Source organism: Micrasema longulum, unplaced genomic scaffold, assembly GCF_059751315.1.
Source record: "Micrasema longulum isolate JH-2025_06_02 unplaced genomic scaffold, ASM5975131v1 h1tg000242l, whole genome shotgun sequence".
In the NCBI taxonomy this organism is placed as follows: Eukaryota; Metazoa; Arthropoda; class Insecta; order Trichoptera; family Brachycentridae; genus Micrasema; species Micrasema longulum.
In genome coordinates, this window is record NW_028277447.1 from 463,412 (window position 1) to 483,026 (window position 19,615).

Consider the following 19,615-nt stretch of genomic DNA (forward strand, 5'->3'; position numbering starts at 1 on the left):
ACAAATGGTAAATAAAACAAACATTTATTAAATGCAAACGTTATCACAAGTTTTTGAAAATCTCAAATACCAATTTATTATTATTAATACAATATTTTTAACAGTCCATAGATATAAGGTACACAAATCAATTAAATTATCAATTAAAGAAAGCAATTAGATTACACTCGTGGGCTACTAGAATTATTTTGGTGGCACAGCCAATACATATCCTACTATGCCGAGGTATTGTGACTATCCTGTTTTGAGGTTCACAATAATTCTAAGGTTAGAAAAAATAATCTAAATAATGGAAATTTCAATTTTAATAAGACACACACCTGTGTTTCAACACACTAAGTTTGGTTGCAAGATATATCTATTATAGTTGATATAACAAAACAATATGCGATCAATTTAACCCTCCCTTCTGGGTGATGTGTAGTTAGTACAACTTGCAATATCTTTATAAATATAATAAATATTGCATTAAAATTTTCGGTATTCCTCCATTATACATTGTATTTGTACCGTTTAAAATATTTTATTGTTAAATAAGAAATATTTACTAGGCACAAAAAAGCGTTAAATATCTGAAATCAGAGATAAATCACCAGTACAACCAATGCAGCGTATGAAGAAAAAGATAATTAAATATACGATTGTTTCATTATTGATGCTACGGGTTTATTTGCGAGCGAAAGAGACAATTTTACATCTCACGCAGGTTAATAACCAAGAATTAGTACACTACACTGCCATACGCAAGAAGCCCAGGTCAGCTAATGGTCTTTTAATATTTTTAGCAATTAGAATAAAAATATTATCACCTTTGACTTTAACTAAAAATAATTGAAGCAATTGCCTTTGAATATTCTATTTTTCCAATTCAAAATCTTTCAATTTAGCATGTGTAATAACTATACAGCATTGTAACGCGAGGATGTTTTTAGCACAGTAAGGGAAGGGTCAAACTTACAACTAAAGGAAAATATCAGACACTGCATTGCAAGGTATTTACCAATGTTTGTTAAAATTGAGAATTTTCCATGCAAATATGCAGCGGTAGATCTAATGGGATCTAGCCCCCCATTACTTGATGAAAAGTGATGGGAATACACACGTTTGTAAATTAATATGAGTATACTATTCTCCCTTGCCTTGTAAGAGAGTGTCTGGTTCTTTGTGGCAACTGAATCTATGGTAGAACGGCTCTGGAAATATGTCAATAGTCATGCAATTTTGTCATCAGATATTGGAATTTCAAAAGTGAAAATTTGAGTTTACTATGCCACATCGTATGGTGGGTGAGATTATTTCAAACATGTATGACTAAGTTGAAGCAGTCAATGCAAGCAGTTATTAGAGAAAACAAATCCTTTTTGCTACACAGAAACTTCATTATAATGAGAATTGAAGCTCACATGAACTTAAACAATGAGGAAGTTTGGTATCTGTATTTTAAAAGCCCCTGTAGAGATAATAACGGTACTTTTTAAAATTATAAAGTGTAACTTCTTTGAAATGTATGAAAACAATATTTAAAACAGTTAAAAACTTAAAACATTTTAAATACACCATGTCGCAATCACTCACAAATTAGTTCTCCAATCATAAATTCCCTAAACTAGGTAAAACACATGAAAAATGAAAATTATTGTGGAGTCAAAATCACACAAAAAATGATTTGGCACAAGGAACTTACTTAATAACTTTTTCATCAGGTCTGCGAGCCTTTGAGTTTGACATAGTTAATGTACATAGTTAACAAATTACAACAGGGATAGAGAATACCTTAAAGAAGGAAATATGGAAGTCTAGGCATTTACAGGGCCTGTCATTGGCTGGTTTAAGTGGCCATTTTACTCACTGTGTAACATTCACCATTCACGTATTCTCCATTCCTGTTGTAATTTGTTAATCTTAATGACTCCCGAGGTCTTTTGTCTACAAACATTTGTACATACTCAAATATTGTAATGTACATAGTATACTTTAAAACTATTTTTATTTTACTGAGTACTTTTGCGGTATTTTATTGCGTTGGTTTAAATGCCAAGTTCATTCAGAATGGTCACCAACAGCACTCCTAAGTCTCAAAATTCTTTCTTTAACACTATCCACACGTTCGTGAAGCTCGTTACATGCTTGATTCTGTTGATCAACTGCATCTTTGAGTTCCTGTTTGATTCCTAAGTATTCTGTTTTTACCTGGAATCACAATTAATATTTTAATTTGCAACCAGCATAGTAAAACATATGTTAAATAGAGATATACATACTTATCCACAAGCTGAATTTTTAAGTTATATTTCAAATTTTTTTTTAGCTAAGTATCTAGTAATATTCCTACTAGGGTCTTACAATACAAACTAAAACCCTGGACAGAAGCCTACGAGTGACGAGCACATTTGCCTACCATGCTTAATGTTCCCAGGGCCGCGATTACAAACGCTATCTTTATCGGTACATATCGAGACCGTATAAAGTAAAATCAATATTTATGTACGACAATGTGTATATTAGTATAAAAATTTAAAGTATCCTCGTTGGTGACCTGAATTGAACACGTTTAGGAAAAAAAAATGTAAACATATTCTTTTTTTCGTACAGAAAACTTGATTTTACTTTGTTGATAAAATTGAAGATAAATGTTAACTTCCCATTGTAATACTTTTTGAGATGTTTTTTTTATTATTTAATAAAGACATAAACCTATCTCAAAACGAGTGTATTAAATATTAAATTAAACTATTGGATCAGAAATCTTAGGCAGTGGTTCGGTGTGCTGGATGCAGCAGCGCTGATAAGGCTGGCCCAGGATCGTAATGAATTCAGAATGATGGTTGCCAACCTCCGGTAGAAGTGGCAAAAGAAGAAGACTCTAAAAATAGAACAATTATGTATTCTGATAGTATCTTGGTTAAAAGTTTGATTTCATATGATTACAATTGAACATAGTTATGCAGAAAGCAGCAACTGAGATGATAGCACTTTTGTGAAAAGGGTGAATAAACAAATCTATACAACTGCCAAATGCTTTTTACTTTGACAAATGATAAATAATGAGTGCATTCTTTTTTTTAGAGTGTAAAAAATTATTCAATATTGTATCTGACTAGATTTAATGACTTTTAAAGTCTGGCTGACCACACAAACTAAGATGTGCATTTTGCAGAAAACAGCCAGCCCTAGTAAACCTCTGATATGTGCCAAATTAATCATATTATTTTCCAATGTTTAAATATGTGTAAATGCTTGCAGACTGGCTGGATTTCCTCTCTAGGGAGTTGTTCATATTTAAATTTATTTCAACAGAGGGAAAACATTTTTGAGAAGGGAATAAGTAGGTGATTTGGTTCAGCCGGATGAATCTCACCCACGTGATACGAGTAAAGGTTTCACCTCTTTTACTTCACAAAAGTCAAAAGATGGAAGAGTTAAGGAAATGTGGATGTTCAAACATGGGCAGAATGGTGAATGTTACAGTGTGTAAAGTGGCCACTTAAACCAGTCAATGACAGGTCGTAAGCCCTGTAAATGCCTAGACTTCCATATTCCCTTCTCAAAAATGTTTTCCCTCTCTGTTGAAATAAATTTAAAGATTATTTTACGTTTATATTGTACTTAATTGTAAAGAATCACTTAATTATTTTTTTTATAACTTTTTACTTATGTTTTAAAGAAATTCTGGTGATTTTTAAAAAGTCTGACTACACAAACTAAAATATGCATTTTGCAGAAAACGGACAGATTTAATACTGAATGAATCTTTAGACAAACTCTGAATGTATGAAGCGATATTCATTTTCATGACATTTTGACATCATGGAATTTTCAGGTGTTATTACAGTATTTTTGTATGAAAGCCGCCCGACTGATTTAAGCAGAACATGGAATTGACCTTGAACTTAATAACAACGAAACCTCATTTTTCTAAATTGTGAACTAGCTGCTTTCTGCATAACTACGTTCAATTATAAATGAGTGTATGTGCATGTATGTTTATGAATGCATTGCAAGTGCCCCGACTCAACACGGATTTTCCAGCAAGTCGGGTAGGTTCACAGGAATAGGTCGCTATAAACTGTGTTTCTGTAATGAACTAATTTAGGTATGTTTTCAATAAAATAAAAATAAGTTTTTTACTAAGTACAACAATGTCATATTATTTCAGTGGATTTTACTATAATTACCTTTGTTACATCCTTCAATAGTTGACAAATTGTAAGAGGTGGAGATTGAGGAGAGTGTAAAACAGAATTTTCGGCAGTTACGTTATTTTGAGATAATGTTTCAACTTTCCATTGTAGCATATCGAGCCGCGACTCTACATCTTTGGCCTAAAATACAAGATACACGTAAATAGCGCATTGAAACCTTTAAAAGAAATAATCAGGGTTAGGATGATATAGTTGTTCTAGAAGACAGTCTAAATATATTATTGAACATGTATTTCGTAACCATGAAACACGACATGACAAGCAATCTTACCGATCGCCGAAATTCATCTACAGATCGTCGCATTTTGTATTTGTCAAAAATATAAGCACTGATATTTCAAGAAAATACACTTGTCTTTAATTTAATAGAAAACTGCGTAATTTTGAAAGACAAATTATGGTAATAATTGCTACACTTTCTTTTTATTTTCTTTCAGTATTTCAGTCACCTTTCAGTTAAATTTTGAATTTATCAACGATGCTTATTTCATTTCTAAAGTTTTAAATTTCAACACTGAATATTGGTAGCACTGACAAGAGTGGCCAGCACGAGCACTTGCTACCAGTCATAGACTACAACACAGAAAATTGACGAAATATTTACGCTCAGGTTTTGGATTTTTGTTTCTGTAAGATATCTGTAATCTGTGTCTGTAACTGTCAACAGAATTGTGTTTGTGTTCCAGCTGAGCTGTCAAATGTCAATATTGCCAATAATTTACACAAACTTTTAAAGTAATTTTTATTGTAGCCGCTTCGTATTTGTATTACAAATGTATTTTGTGGGTTTTTAAATTGATATTGTCATTTTAAGTTACCTATTAAAATGTCTGAGGAAGATGATTACTGGAATTATAGTGAAGTAAAAGTGAAACCTTATAGTTTTGAAGACGATGAGGTAAGCTTAAACTTTTATGTGTTCAAATAATCGTTAGAATATTAGGAAAAGAGGCAATCTTAGCCTGTGAGCATTCCATAACTTACCATATCTTAAACGATAAACTTTTCTTTCTGCCAACTTCTACAGGAGGACTTTACTCAGTTTATTTTAATGAATACTCCCAGAAATGTTAAAAAACAAGAACACGAAAAATGTTATGAACAATTATTGTAGTTTTCTTTTTAAATGTCTTTATTATACAACCGTGTTCATTTTTCAGCTGTCTTCTCAACAATTTATCAAATTAGGAGCCGAAGTTCGTGCTGGTCTTGATGAAAACTCTTCTCTCCAAGGAAACTTGAGTTTCGATGTTCCCAAACAATCACTTTTACCCCTGCATTGTGTCATCTCTGACAAAGCTTTGGAAAGAAGTTAGTAAAAATTTTAACTTGTACTTAAACTGGCCAAGTTTATTCATTACATATTTATGTCCATATTGACAAGGTTTTTAAAAAAGCGTTTTACTTTTTTTTTTCGACTTTCTATAAAAAAATCTATTCTCAAAAAAAGTCAGGAATTACATGGACTAATATTTAAAAAATACTGTGAAGGAAAAGAAATTATGTATGTACAGATGATAGGGCAAAATGTTAAATACTACCTAGAATATTTTTTATCTACTTAAAAAAATTAAAAATACTTGAGAGATTTTTTTTTCAAATTTTCAAACAAGGAATTAATATATACATTTGAATAAATTTTCATAACATGTTAATTCATTAAAAGTATCAGTAGATTTCTAATAAAAAGCCAATCAATTTTTGGAAACGCTATTCAACATATTCCATAGATATTACGTCTTCTCAGTTTTTAGAAATATAATGATTTGATCTGCGTAGGAATTAAGTAGTATTGTTCTGGCATTTATGCAATATTATTTACATAACTTAAAATCACATTATTTTTAATTTGGCTGAATCAATTTCAGTTCTGTGTACCTATCTGCATATGAAGTTATTATTTTTCGGTTTTTTAATTATGTGAACACATTTCTTTCTAGTTTTATCAGCACAGTCTGGAGCAGAGTCTTCTGGAGGGAAAATAGTTCCGAGTGGAGCATCCTTTCCAAGCGTTTCAATCACATTAAAAAGACTTGTGATTGGCAGATCTTGCTCTCTTCACCACCATAAAAGCCTTAAATATAAAACACAGCTCTTAGATGGAGCTATCATGATTGGCGATGGAAATATTATTTTAGCGGTAATATCTTAATCATTCCTTAAAGATTTCCTAAATTATGTAAAGTTAAAATATTTCATTTTTTTAGTAAACATTTAAAAAATGTTATATAAGATAGTGATTTTTTAAAAACGAATATACCTATATGTTAAAAATTTACAAGATTCAGAGACAAACTGAATCTTTATGAAAATAGTTTACCGCACAAATGTCAATTATATTACTTTTTAGATATATTTATCACAAAATACTTATTGGCGTTAAAAGCGACCAGGTTTTAATTTAAAAAAAACATTGTATTTTAGAAAAGCAATTAGTTTATCATGTACAGAACTTATTTGTTAGAATTAATCATTACTTTATAAACCAACACAAATATAGCATTGTTTTTTTATTATCTAAAGGTGCAAAACTGTATTTTGTACTTGTTTTAATATTTTATGTATACACCTGAATCTCTTTTTGCATGGTGGATACATTACACGCAGTACTGTGCAAAAAAAGTATATAAAAAAAAATCACAATTAATTAAAATAAAAAATTAATTCAGAATTTCAAAAATATTGAATTGTTTACTATTTCATTTACCTTAATTTTATTTTAAAATATTACATGACAACAAAATACTTTTAAAAATCATGATTATTCACTATCACCATTAGACAGTAGATGCACCTGTTTACGCACATTTGATACATCACTTAAGGTATCCTGAGCCCGTGTCCATCCAAATTTTCAATGCATTGTCAAATTATTGTTTAAATTTTTTTGTACCGTGTTATTTGAAAACAGTATAAAAAGAGGTTCTGATTAATATTTGTATCTAGATGAACATATTTATAAAGATATTATTTATTCTTAGAATGGTATGCTAGAACTTTTATTTTATATTTTTATTTTTAATTCTTCTCTTCTTTGATGTAGGAGTAATGCGTTAAATCCAAAAGATCGAAAATCTAGTTTGCGTCTAATAGTAATATTTTTTAATATTAAAAAATAATATGTTGATTTGATATTCTATAACCCAAGGAATATGAAACCATGTTTAGTATCAATTTTAATTAATTAATTTTTCTCTTCAATATTTATGTCATTGTTCTACCATTGCAGGTCATAATTTTCTTAGCGCAAACTCTGAAGAAAAAATTGGTTTATCAACTGTTGTCATCTAGATCAGCAGCTGTGAATCATTACATCAACTATCTCATGATAAGACTAAAGACTCACGAACTAGTCGATCTTCTAACGTGAGTTTGGAATTTATTATTGATTGTTATTGGATATCATCCAGTTTCAACTTGGTATTTTATTATATAGTAGTATGAGGAAATTAAATTCAAGTGATCTTAAATCTACAAATTTGGAATAACCAGTGACTTCATCGCTTTCTCAATATCTTCGAGACTGGTATATTTATTATAAAATTGAATCTTTTTATTTAAAATAAGTAAGGATAATAAATTCAAAATGATTTATTATGAAAGTTATTAATTTTTTTTGTTCAAAGGACTTTTTACAAATTGTTACTAGGTTTATAAAATGTCAGCTTCTTGACTATTTCATTCTGGTAAACCTAATGATCGTCAATTAGGAGGTCTGAAAAGTAAAGTATTAAACATGATTAGTAAATGCAGTGTAATGGGTACAGCAATGGCAAATAAATATCTGTTAGCTGTTCATTAAGTTATTCTACATCGGGATCGATTTTTGATGTATTAAGTAATGAGAATAATTTTTACATTATTTCTTCAGTCAATGGAATGTTTAGTCTCCATTACATGGTTGTCAAAATTTAAATTACCTTTATTATTAGACGAGGATCGTATACCTTTGTTCTATTATGCATATTTTAAAAGCTGTTAAATTGTTGCACATATTATCGTATTATTAATTTTTAAATTTTTTTTAGAATGCTCGGAAGAAGTGCAGAAGCTGCTGTAAGTTACATTCAATTGAAAATTGAATTTTTTTATAAATTTATAATCATAATTTTTAAATTTTTTGTTTCATTGCAATATACAATTTTTGGTGACAAATAATATTATAATTGCATTCTAATAAAAATGTTTCTTTTAGATGAAGCAGTTTCAAATGATTGCAATTTCAGCAACATCGTCTATTGACGTTCTTCTTAATAAATTGAAGAATCTTCGGTCCAATCATTTTACCTCACCTACTGTAGAACCATTTCATATTAATATCCTCACCAACTTCATAAAATTGCTTGGTAATTTTTTATTGTGATTATATATTATTTTAATTTTAATTTACATCAGCCTTGTGATTTAGATGTGTTGCAGTTTCTTCTGAACAATCAAGTAATAATGATATTAAAATATAATATCTGCAATAAAATTGTATGTACACCTCTTTGTGTTCAACAAAAATCAGATAACAGAATAAAATGAAAGTTTCTGAATTTACAATCTTTTTTTAAACACAATTAATTATTAATTGGCGTTTTTATTGAAATTATGTTTATTTTATTAATCTTAGTTTTATTAAATGAACTCTTGTAATTTAATTTCAGATAAAGATTATTTAACACAATCAATATGATTTTAACAGTCACTTAAAAATAGGCACAAAATTTTGATAAAAAAATCTCTCCAATATTATATTTTTAATTCATCAGTGAACTGAAAAGTGAACCTTGAAGTTCTTTAATGTTTTTCTTGTGCTTGGGTTTATATTATGAAAAAACAAATGGAGTTTTAATTTAATCATATTTTCACAGAATGGCAGAAGAGTAATGGTGTTCCAGATATTCACAATAAGCCCGCTTTGCAAAATTTAACCCACTGCATCACACATCATTGGAACGAAACGGGAAAAGCTAATTCACCCATGACTTTTTGTCAATCACAAGAGGTATATTTGTTACATATTTTTAAGTTACGCTAATACAGATGTCTAGTGGTCTTTTTGCGCTGTCACATAATGTCGGAGTTTTGAAATTCACTCTTCTTCAACCCGTTTAGAATTTTCTAGCATGGTTATTAAAGGCTACTTGAAAATGGCATTTGAAATATAAATCAAAAAAATAATTATATAAGTGCCATGCCGCAGTTGGTTAAACAGCCAACTGTGAAACTGGCGCCGAATGCGCTTCTAGTAAACATTGCGCACAAGTTTTACGTCAAAACATTACACGTACCGTTTGCCAGGGTGCGAGGGTTAAATTTCTGCTAGTTGCAAGACAAAAATCCAAAAAAGATTTCTTTCTCAATTGGTCTAGGTTTTGTGGTGTATTTTTCATAACTTTTATATCCACTCTTTCCTACCTGCTGGCAAGCCTCTAAAATAAAGCTTAGTGGGTTATTCCTTTTAAAAATAAAAAAAAGGAAAAAGTTAAAGTTTATTTATTGCTGATTATAAAAAAAGCAAATAAACAAATTAACAATAATGTTTATTTTTTCAGATATGTCCACAGCAATATGAATGGACAGCCCTCAATGTTCATGCTGCTAATAAAAATTGGGAAATAATAGAAACAATGTTTACAAAACAGGTCGGCTAATGTTATATTTCAAATTTTTTAAATCTCATAATATATTATGTACTGAGACTTATAAGATAATACTGTCATGAAATAATTTGTTTTAGGATGTGTATGTATTACAGATTTGTTGTCAATTTTTTTTTAAATATTTTAGTTTATTGTGAAAATTACTTAAAACTGAATGAAATCAAATAATTTGAATTATTTTAATTCTCTATAGTTTATTTGATTGAAGCACAGTTTTGATCTGTACTTTTTATTATCGCACTTATGTATGTAGGTACTATATGTTTATAATTATAATAATGTGACGTTTTCAGAATTTCTTTGGAAGGACAAATTTTTCCTGCAGTATTCCTTTGCCAAAAGTGATTGGTTTGCTTAAAGAATTAGGAGCTAATAGTGTACTTTTAGGGATATATCTTAACTATGTAACATCAGTAGACCAGCGTTTGGATTTGGCAAAAAAACACAAGGTATGGAATATAGGCTATTTTAGTTAAAAGTTGCACCCATTTACACATCTATTTATTTTATTACATTTTATATAAATTTTTGATCTATTTTTGCAGGTATATGAGTAGTATCCTCTTCCTGTATGAGCTAATTTTTTTTTTACACTGTGATATCTTTATTTTAGGTTCATCGAACAGTAATAGATTGCTTTGTATTACAAAAAGATCGGCAAGCACTGACTCAATATAAAATGACATTACACCCGCAATCAGAGGAATATTTCCATGCTGAAAATGCATTAAGAGCAACTGTAAGTATTTATTATAAGATAGAAATGGGTTATATGTTAATATTTAGATCTGCTTCAGCTACATTAATATTTTATTAATTTCAGATATTTTTTCCATATTATGTATTTTTTTATAAAAATGGCATCACAATGCAAACACATGAAATTATCTGAATTATTTATCCAAGATTATCTCACAATTATACGGTTAGGCCCTGTTCGATCATTAGGAAGATAATAGTTAAAAATCAAAAGCGATATCACACAAAAAATTTAATGTATTTAAATTAGTTACTTTTGATTTAATTTTTTTTTATTTACTATATAAAATATTTTATAAACAAACATAATTAAGGAGTCCTCCTTAATAGGGAAACCGGTTCTGCAGAGGACTATTCAGTGTTGATTTTTAAAAATATTTCTTCTATCCTGATTTTCTTCAGCCAGATTTTGAATTCTCTTTTGAAATATTGTTTGTTATCAGTTCAATTATATGGAAGCATATTAAACAATTTGGCAGAAAAATAATCCTCGCACCTTTGTCCAGATATTGTGTTAAATGGAGGAATATTGACAATTATATTATTTCTTGCCCTCGTTATATATTCATATCCCCGAGCAAGGGAATGACGATTTCCATCTTCAAATATATCTAGCAGAAAGAAATTAACATATATCAGGCATATCTTAGGCACATCAAAGGCTTTAATGATTTCGATGCCTTTTTGTACTTAAATAATTCATTTAAGGTATGTCTGCAGCCGATCCCCATCCTATTCCATATTCTAAATGAGATTGGCAAATTGCATAGATATATTTTTCTCATATCATTTTTTCTTATGATGTTTCTAATGGTCTTAAAGAAATACATTAGCTTTATGAGTTTATTAGCCGTGTTATTAATATAAGTGTCCCTTCTTAAGTTCTCATCTATTTCAAGCCCTAGATATTGAATAGTTTTGGAGTGTGCTATGGTAGGACAGTTGCAGCTTGATTTATTTTGGCAGTTATTTATTTGACGTGTTTGAAACTCAACTGGTTTTCTTCTTGATGTGATGGAAAAGATTAAATAATTTGTTTTCTTATTATTTGATGTTAGAGAGTTTGTTACTAGCCAATTTTGAACACATGTGAGTCTACTATTACTAATGATTAAACAATCGGGCATAAATAACACTTTAACATATTTTATGGTCACAGTCTTTAATGCATTTTGTTTTCCTGCACATACTTGACATAATTATTAATAAAAACAATTTACATAATTAGAAGTGTATTGATGTTTTACATAAACAATTAACTAGTAAATAAAAATACAGTCTTGCTACTATAGTCCTTAAAATTTAGCTTGATTAAAATGACAGCTGTCAAACTCATGTCAATAGTAATGGGAAATTACTGATCACTGATCACTGATCATGTACCGATCAAATCGATTTTATCAGTTTTTTCATGCAAACATGAAACTCTGTTTCACTAAATTGATAAAAAAAACGAAAAAACAAGCGTATTATAGTGTGTTCAATACAATTATTCACCAAAAAATAAGACATTTATTATTTTTTCGTGAACATTATCAAACGAATTCTTTTTTTATTCGATCAAATTACATTGATCAATTTGTGCCATCTCTAACATTTTTGCAAAATGATGTAACCTTGTAAGAACGTCGTTAATAATTATGTTTTTTTTGTTTTTTTTTTTGTTTTAAAGCTGATTTTATAAATTTATGTTGTTTTATATGTCAAGCATTGTATTAAAAAAATAAATTAACACACTAAATATGAATGATTTTTCATGTGTCAATATAAATCACTCCTTAGACGTTGCTAAAAAGTTATTTTGTCAGTTTTTCTGACAACTGTCATTCTAATCATGCCATATTCTATGGACTATAATGACAATTATCGAATTTCAAACCGAATTAAGATTATTTGTAAAGCCAGATTATTAATGTATTTTATTTTTAATCATAATGTATTGTGATTATTTTGCATGACAAATGTACGAGTATTTCAAATAAACAATTCTGAAAGTATAAAATTAGGTATTTATTATTACGGAATAAAATATTTTTATATTAAATTTATTGAATCTGCTTAATAAAAAAGGGGTGAAGTGTTAAGGGGTTGGATTATGTAATGGTTTACATTATACGTTGCTAGAGTTTATTATTGATGGTTTGATAAATAATTTAATGTCTGGTTAAATGTCAATTAAGGCCGATGGAAATGTATGAAAAATATATAATTTGAAACTCCCTTTTTTCAGACTGTTGCGTGGAAAAAATAAGTTCTATATAAACAAAACTTGATCCATTTTGTTGTCTGTCTGTTTAAATTTTGGAACAGATATTTAAGTGAAATGTCGACTTTAATAAACCTTTCAAATGTTGATGTTTTACTACAAATACTTAAACAAATTCCTCAAATGTCAAGCTACACATACTCAAGAATGACATTAAAAATATTTGTAATAAGTTTTCACTATCATTATAGTACATATACATATTTAAGTAGTGATCCTATGTTTTATAACTCTGGAAAAATTCACTAAAAATCTATATATTCATTGAATATCAATGATACCTGTTCTATATAAACATTTGGTCCATTATATTGTACAAATAAACACTGCGTAGGTTATTAAAATTGTGATCCATATTTTATAATAATTTTAAGTGTGTCAATTTTATAAAAAAACATTTGATGTAATAAAATACAAATTATATATTTCTAAAACCTGGGTCTTGTGTTATTATTTTTAAATATACATTGTATAATAATGAGGCTTTGCTAAATGCGATATATCATACAGAATTTAATAAATAAATAAAAAAATCAATAAAATAATATAAAGTTCCCTTTGAACAAAAATAAAATTACACCTAGGTTGAAGGATGACAGTCAATGATCAATGAACAATTTCAACTTCCTATTGATATTTGTATCCAGACTACGAAATACAAATTAGGGGTTCTAGATATAAAATAGTTATATACAATCACGACTGTCCTAATAACAAAATTCACATGCAAACCATAAATACTACAATTAATGAGTTTGAGGATCGTGCTGCAAATTGAGCATGAAAAACAATAATTATAAATGTTATCAACAATATTTTGAGTTTGTCCCAATTTTTGTAGTTAAGGACTGGATTCAACTCCACATGAAATAGCGCTTCTCTGCCTACTCTGGGAAATTAGCACACAGTGTTGTAAAGACAAAAATAAAATACGGTAAAAAATATAGTTTGTGATATATCAGTTTTATAAAACTGTAAAAATATGGCGTTCTATGATATTTAGTTGAAAAAAAATCAATATTGTATTTAGGTACCTATAAAAATGTAGAAGAATGGCGTTTTGTCCTCTCTGCTTACGTATTCGGGTAAACTGAGGTCGGTTTAGTTAGACAATAAATACTTTTTATAGATTCACCCAGGTAAATAAGCTTATATGGCGTTATATTTACTTTTTATGGCGTTATATTTACTTTTCCTTCCATTCGGAGAATTCTGGGAGATTACAAAAAAAACATGTTTTAGGTATAAATATGTGGAACCATAGCATTCTATCCTCTCTACTTACTTCTTCAGGTAAAATGTGTCCTATTTATTAAATCAAGAAATACTTATTTTTAAAATATTTGTAATGTTAGTATGAAATTTTTTGACTTTTTTTTACTTTCATCGTAAAAATATAAAGTATTAAAACATGTTTGTCTCGATAAATTAAAATACTCATATATAAACGAGGAAATATTTTTTTAAGAAAAAAAATGTTTCCCTAAAAATGAAGGAGTTTGACGTTCTATCCACTTTGTCTACCTTTTCAAGAAACATTAAATTCGGTATTAAATATTTTCCAAAAAATTATCTCGAAAGAAACCGACGCGCGAAGCTGAAAAAAATAGGTATGTATGTGTTTATAAATAAAATAAAAAAGTTTGTAAAATGTTGAAAAATGGCGTTCTATCCTCTTTGCCTACCGCTTAGAGTAGTTTGCGTAGTGGTGTACCGACAAGTCGTTTTATCTTTTCAGCCAAAGTATTCGGCATCCACCTTTTCATGATGTGTACCTTTTTACTTGAATGCGTTTTGAACGAAATATTTAAGCAAAACTTGTAAGACGCCTGTCAGCTAGTTCATCTGGAATTCATAGTTCCCTGAGATATTCCGGAGCAGTTGTGCAGTGATTTATACATAAGCCAAACAGAGTTTGTATTCCACCCTCTGTGGAATACGTAGCCAGTGTAATTTCCGAAGTAGTGATATGACTGAACTTAGAGATTCCGAAAATAAGTCTCGCTGCAGCATTTAATACAGATTGTAGGGGAGTCGTTTAAACCTCTCCTTAATACATTCTTCATACCTACTGTCGGCGTAGTCACAAATTGCCGAATTTGATGGCAATAAAGCATTGATGCTCTCAAACGTCATTACAGCAGAGTAACACCATTTATAAGCAAATTTGATTTCCGGGAACCCCAATTAAAATGCAATTGTATTATCACAATCAAACATCGACTTAAGTCACGATTTTCTAGTAAAATAATGACCCAATCTACCCACTAGCATTAGAACCACTTATAAAAAGTGCAGACGTCAGTAGTTTTGCCGGAAAAATAATTACTGTACATTTGTTACACATGTACGTATAGGCGGACACACACATACAAAAATGTGCTTATTGGTGTACCTATTCGTAAAGGCCTCCGAAGGATAGAATAGTGTGGGTCATAGTTTATAGTGAACATAGCTATAAAATATCCTTAAAGCACAAGTACCGTTTACACGTGGATAATACAATATTGTTCTGTCCCAGAATCCGACCTATTGTCCACGTGTAAACAGCAATTTGTAGGACAGGATATTGTTCCGAGACAGTGTCACAGAGATAGACGGGCAGGCTATTCCGCAGATTAATGATTAACTCCTCGCAGCACGCGGCTGCATTGTCCTCGTGTAAACGCGCACGAACAGTACCGTTAGACAACATCAACTTGCTCGACGCGTACGTGCCACTCCGGCAAATTTTATCTCCCGAAAATTTAGGCAGATAAAGTGTTATTTATACTTATTTAGTTCATCGTTTAACAAATTTTAATACATTTTCGTATTAAATAAGTTATATTTTCGCAATAAACGTCATCGTGTATTGAATTTCGCATCACTCACGTCTCACGTGTGCACTACGGCCGAATTATCATACTATCCCAGCGTTCTGTCCTGCGAGGTCGAGGCTGTTTATGAAGCTGGGACAAGATAATATTGTCTTATATTTTGTTTTGTCCTCGTGTAAATAGTACTTTACAGAATCATATTTTTATTTATTATCGAATACATTTTTTTCAAGTTTTTTGTTTTATCTACTGGAAAATAAATAACAGAATATTCAACATAAAAAAAAATGAAAACGATTATCACTGTTCATTTTTTAATATTTTCCACAATAAAAATACAGTAAGTATTAAACAATACAATATAAATGATATTCTTAGCAATAGGTCCAGTGCGTTCCAATCTTTAATAACTCTATGTTAATTTATTTATTTGACAAATTGTAGTCTGCATTACTTTACGGGCCCATTACGTACAGACTGTAAATATAAGTTAGAAGTTAAATAATAAAAAGCAGATAGCTGCTAAACTACTGGTGGTTTAACTTAAGCTGGCGCGTTCAGAAAACTCACACAAACGCATTCAAAATCTACAGGATGTTAGTTAAAAAAATGTTGTATTAAATATTAATCAAATGTGCTATCTTTTTTTAAAATTCGGTTTTGGATTAGAGGGTTGTGTAAATGAAAAAAAAAATACAATGGGTTAAGAAAATGTAATATTAATTAATTTACTAAAATACTTTGTTTCATTATTTTATATTTTTCAAATCATTTTTTTAAATGTTGCATTTTACTAATTATAGTTCTTCCAAGAACATGGGGCAATTTAAATTTGAAATTTTTCATTTTTTTACATAATCAATTACTCTAGAATTAGAATGCGAAATTGTGTAGATTGTTTTAAATATATAAATAACAAAATTTGTTGTTTATCAATAAGTGCGTATACATATTTTCTCCGATTTAATTTGTACTGTGCATTTAAATTACATTCTAGCATTTATTATTATGGTGAACACAAAATATTGAATAAAAAACATGCATGTTTAAATAAATACTAGTAAATATATGACATTTTCTTAAGTAATTGTTTTTTTTTGCTCTAATCCAAAAGAAATTTTTAAAAACATTTAATATAACAATATGTAACATCAAGATTTTAAAATCAGTATTCTGTACATTAAAAATGTTTTTGTGTAAGTTTTGCAAAAGCGCCATCACTACATAATCGACCCATCCATGATTTGATCAAATGAAAATACCTACATATTTAAAAACCAGTGTTTTTAATCCATAACTTAATACTCGTACATATTAATAAACTTTTACTATTAAGAATCGCAGCGAAATTCAGACGAACGCAGAAGCATCCTGTGTATATTGTATTATCATATAATAAGCAACTAATAAAACAATAGTCTATGTCACGCTCATAAGCGCGTCGAAGCGCGAGAGAGACAGAGATTATTTTCATAATGCGTATGCCGTGCAATGTCATACCATGGGCTTATTCACTGATACCACACAATGTCCAAGATCCTTCAATCTCCTAACTAAGGAACTACAAAACATTAAATCACCGGTACAGTTTAAAGTAGGTTTGAGGTCATGGATTAGCATTGAAGGAACAGATAGACACCTTCTTTAATTTTTAAAAATTAAAATTGAAAAGAAATGCATATTGCAAATAAATCATGTTTTCGTAAATCAGCATATTATGTTAATTTGGTTTTTCTTTTCTTTTCTTTTCTTTTCATGGTCATGTCATACCATATTTATATGCTATAAACTTTTTAATAATTAAAAAGGAATGGCCCACGCTCAGACGCTGAAGTCTTTGTAGGCATTTTTTTTCAATTTATTTTATAGCTTAATTTTAAGATTTATTTTTTGTATATTTTTCACTAAATATGTATATGTATGGAAAAACAAACAAATTTAAAAAATGCGTATGTGTAAGTATATCGCACGGGCCAGTTAAAAAATCCACCAGCACCGAAATGTACAGAAAAATAAATCCGTATTATTAATATGTTAGTAATTAAATTGGGTGTATTGACATTTATAATATTTTTTATTCAGCGGCTGCTGACAGGTAAAAATCGGAGAAAAGGAAATTGAATGGAAATTAGTCGGCTTCGTGGTGTGCTGGTTAAGTGCGTTTGCCTGCCAATTAAACAAACAAAAATTGTTTAAAAAATAAAAAATAAAAATTCCACTCCAAGTTATTTTATCGTGCCGTGTGAATTTTTACGATCGTATGAAATAGGTCGTAGGTTGTTACCAGTACCCAGTACCTCTATGGAAATAATGCCTTTACCTGTGTATTTAAGTCAGCGGATTGTTGAATAGGGATTATTTCTATAGGCTATTGAATGACACAAGGAAATAAAGGTTTTATAATTTTTATGGGTTCTCCCTGTGTAATGGATAACGGAGCTTTAATTACATAAGATCTATATTCTATTACATTTGTATGTATATTTTTTCAAACTATCGTCACTTAAATTTGGCGTTTTAAAAACTGCATGGTGTAGGCATTCGTCATAATATTTTTTTATTATTATTTTTTTTATTATCGGTATGTTTTATAATTTGAATCGGGTTGTGGTCCCGTGGTTAGTGTCTCGGACTCACGGATCAAAGGTCCGTGGTTCGAATCCCACTCTACCCCAACTTGATTCCCATTTTCTAGTAGTGAGTTATTTACAACTCGTTGAAAATGGCCCTCAAAATTAAATATTTGTGTAAATTATAAGAACGAAAATATTTCTTTTTATTAAAAAAAAAAAAAATTATAATAATTTTGTCTAATTTCTTTACTATTAATGGTATATTTTCTAATTTGTATTTATGATTTAACTTTTATTATTATTACCTGCATGTTTTCTAATTTATATTGATTTTTAAAAATATTATTATTATTCTTTGAATTTATTAAGCATGATTTAATGAAATAAAAAAAACACATGTAAAAAAGAAGGTCCTTCCAAAACACAGGAATTTTCTAGCTAGTCGGGACCTGAAACAAAGAAACTCTGTACATTTGAAAACTGTGAAATACATAAATAAATAAATAACTGAAATCAGAAATTTGCTGATATGGTCAAATCAATAGGCAAATATCTTATGAATTTACACCAAATTGATATTTAAACAGAGATATATATACATTTTTTGAAAAGGAAATCTAAGGGGTTACAGTATTTGAAAAGATTAGTGGTATAGAATATACAGTTTCAAAAACTAAAGTAAATAAAAATAAATATTTGGGTTCTCATTATTTACCTAAATATGTTAATTTCTGTGCCATTTTCATTTAGTCGTAAATAGCCGTGTTGAATATGAGAAAAACGTTGTGGTAGAGCTGAGTTCGAACCTCGGACCTTCAGATCCACAGCCCAGAACATTACTACTGGACCTCCCGACTCCATGGAACCAAAGTCCTGGGTTGAGTTTGTTTGTTTGTCTGTCACATCTCCGAAATGGCGAGTCGTAGCGGCCTGCAATTTGGACACGTCATTTAAGATGCAATTTCAAGGTTAACATTGCTATTTTCGAGTAAGATTTGAATCGACCTCTACTCGATAAAAAAACTCAAATTTTATATGGATGCCTAGTGCGGCCCCGACATATTGCCCGTAATCAACTGTTATTATCAACAGTAAACATACTTTAATTCACAAATTTATCTCCCAAATTGAGAAAAAATAATATCTGAAGTAAATATGTTGATATAAGAAAAAAATGAAGCAACATAATACACGTGTCTGGGCAATAAATGCCAAAAATCAATGTAAATCATGGGAAAATATTCGAAATCAATTACCTGTGAAAACTGACTCCTTTAACACCTTTGACGATCCACTGCTGCAACCAAACACACTGCAATTCACCATGGTCGATTTTTATTAATTATAA

The 19,615-nt window shown here is 29.5% G+C and overlaps 2 protein-coding genes across 3 annotated transcripts; one reads left to right on the forward strand and one right to left on the reverse strand.

Moving 5' to 3' along the window:
* Positions 1 to 2,012: 2,012 nt before the first annotated feature.
* Positions 2,013 to 4,743, reverse strand: LOC148283406 (uncharacterized). 2 transcript variants are annotated; one of them, XM_088223575.1, is made up of 3 exons: positions 4,474 to 4,743; positions 4,176 to 4,322; positions 2,013 to 2,863 (listed from the first exon to the last, which is right to left on the reverse strand). In XM_088223575.1, the coding sequence occupies exons 1-3, from the start codon at positions 4,504 to 4,506 to the stop codon at positions 2,726 to 2,728; spliced, it is 318 nt and encodes a 105-aa protein (XP_088079701.1). In that variant the 5' UTR covers positions 4,507 to 4,743; the 3' UTR covers positions 2,013 to 2,725. The 2 variants fall into 2 exon arrangements, with proteins under 2 accessions (XP_088079701.1, XP_088079700.1); XM_088223574.1 differs by having other exon boundaries at positions 2,013 to 2,190; positions 4,474 to 4,641.
* On the forward strand, positions 4,732 to 13,313 carry Vps16B (Vacuolar protein sorting 16B). The gene is made up of 11 exons (XM_088223573.1): positions 4,732 to 5,100; positions 5,363 to 5,513; positions 6,143 to 6,342; positions 7,432 to 7,568; positions 8,231 to 8,258; positions 8,398 to 8,548; positions 9,059 to 9,192; positions 9,743 to 9,832; positions 10,144 to 10,299; positions 10,464 to 10,589; positions 12,840 to 13,313. Exons 1-11 carry the CDS (start codon positions 5,029 to 5,031, stop codon positions 12,858 to 12,860), a joined length of 1,266 nt encoding a protein of 421 aa, XP_088079699.1. The 5' UTR covers positions 4,732 to 5,028; the 3' UTR covers positions 12,861 to 13,313.
* Positions 13,314 to 19,615: the final 6,302 nt, after the last annotated feature.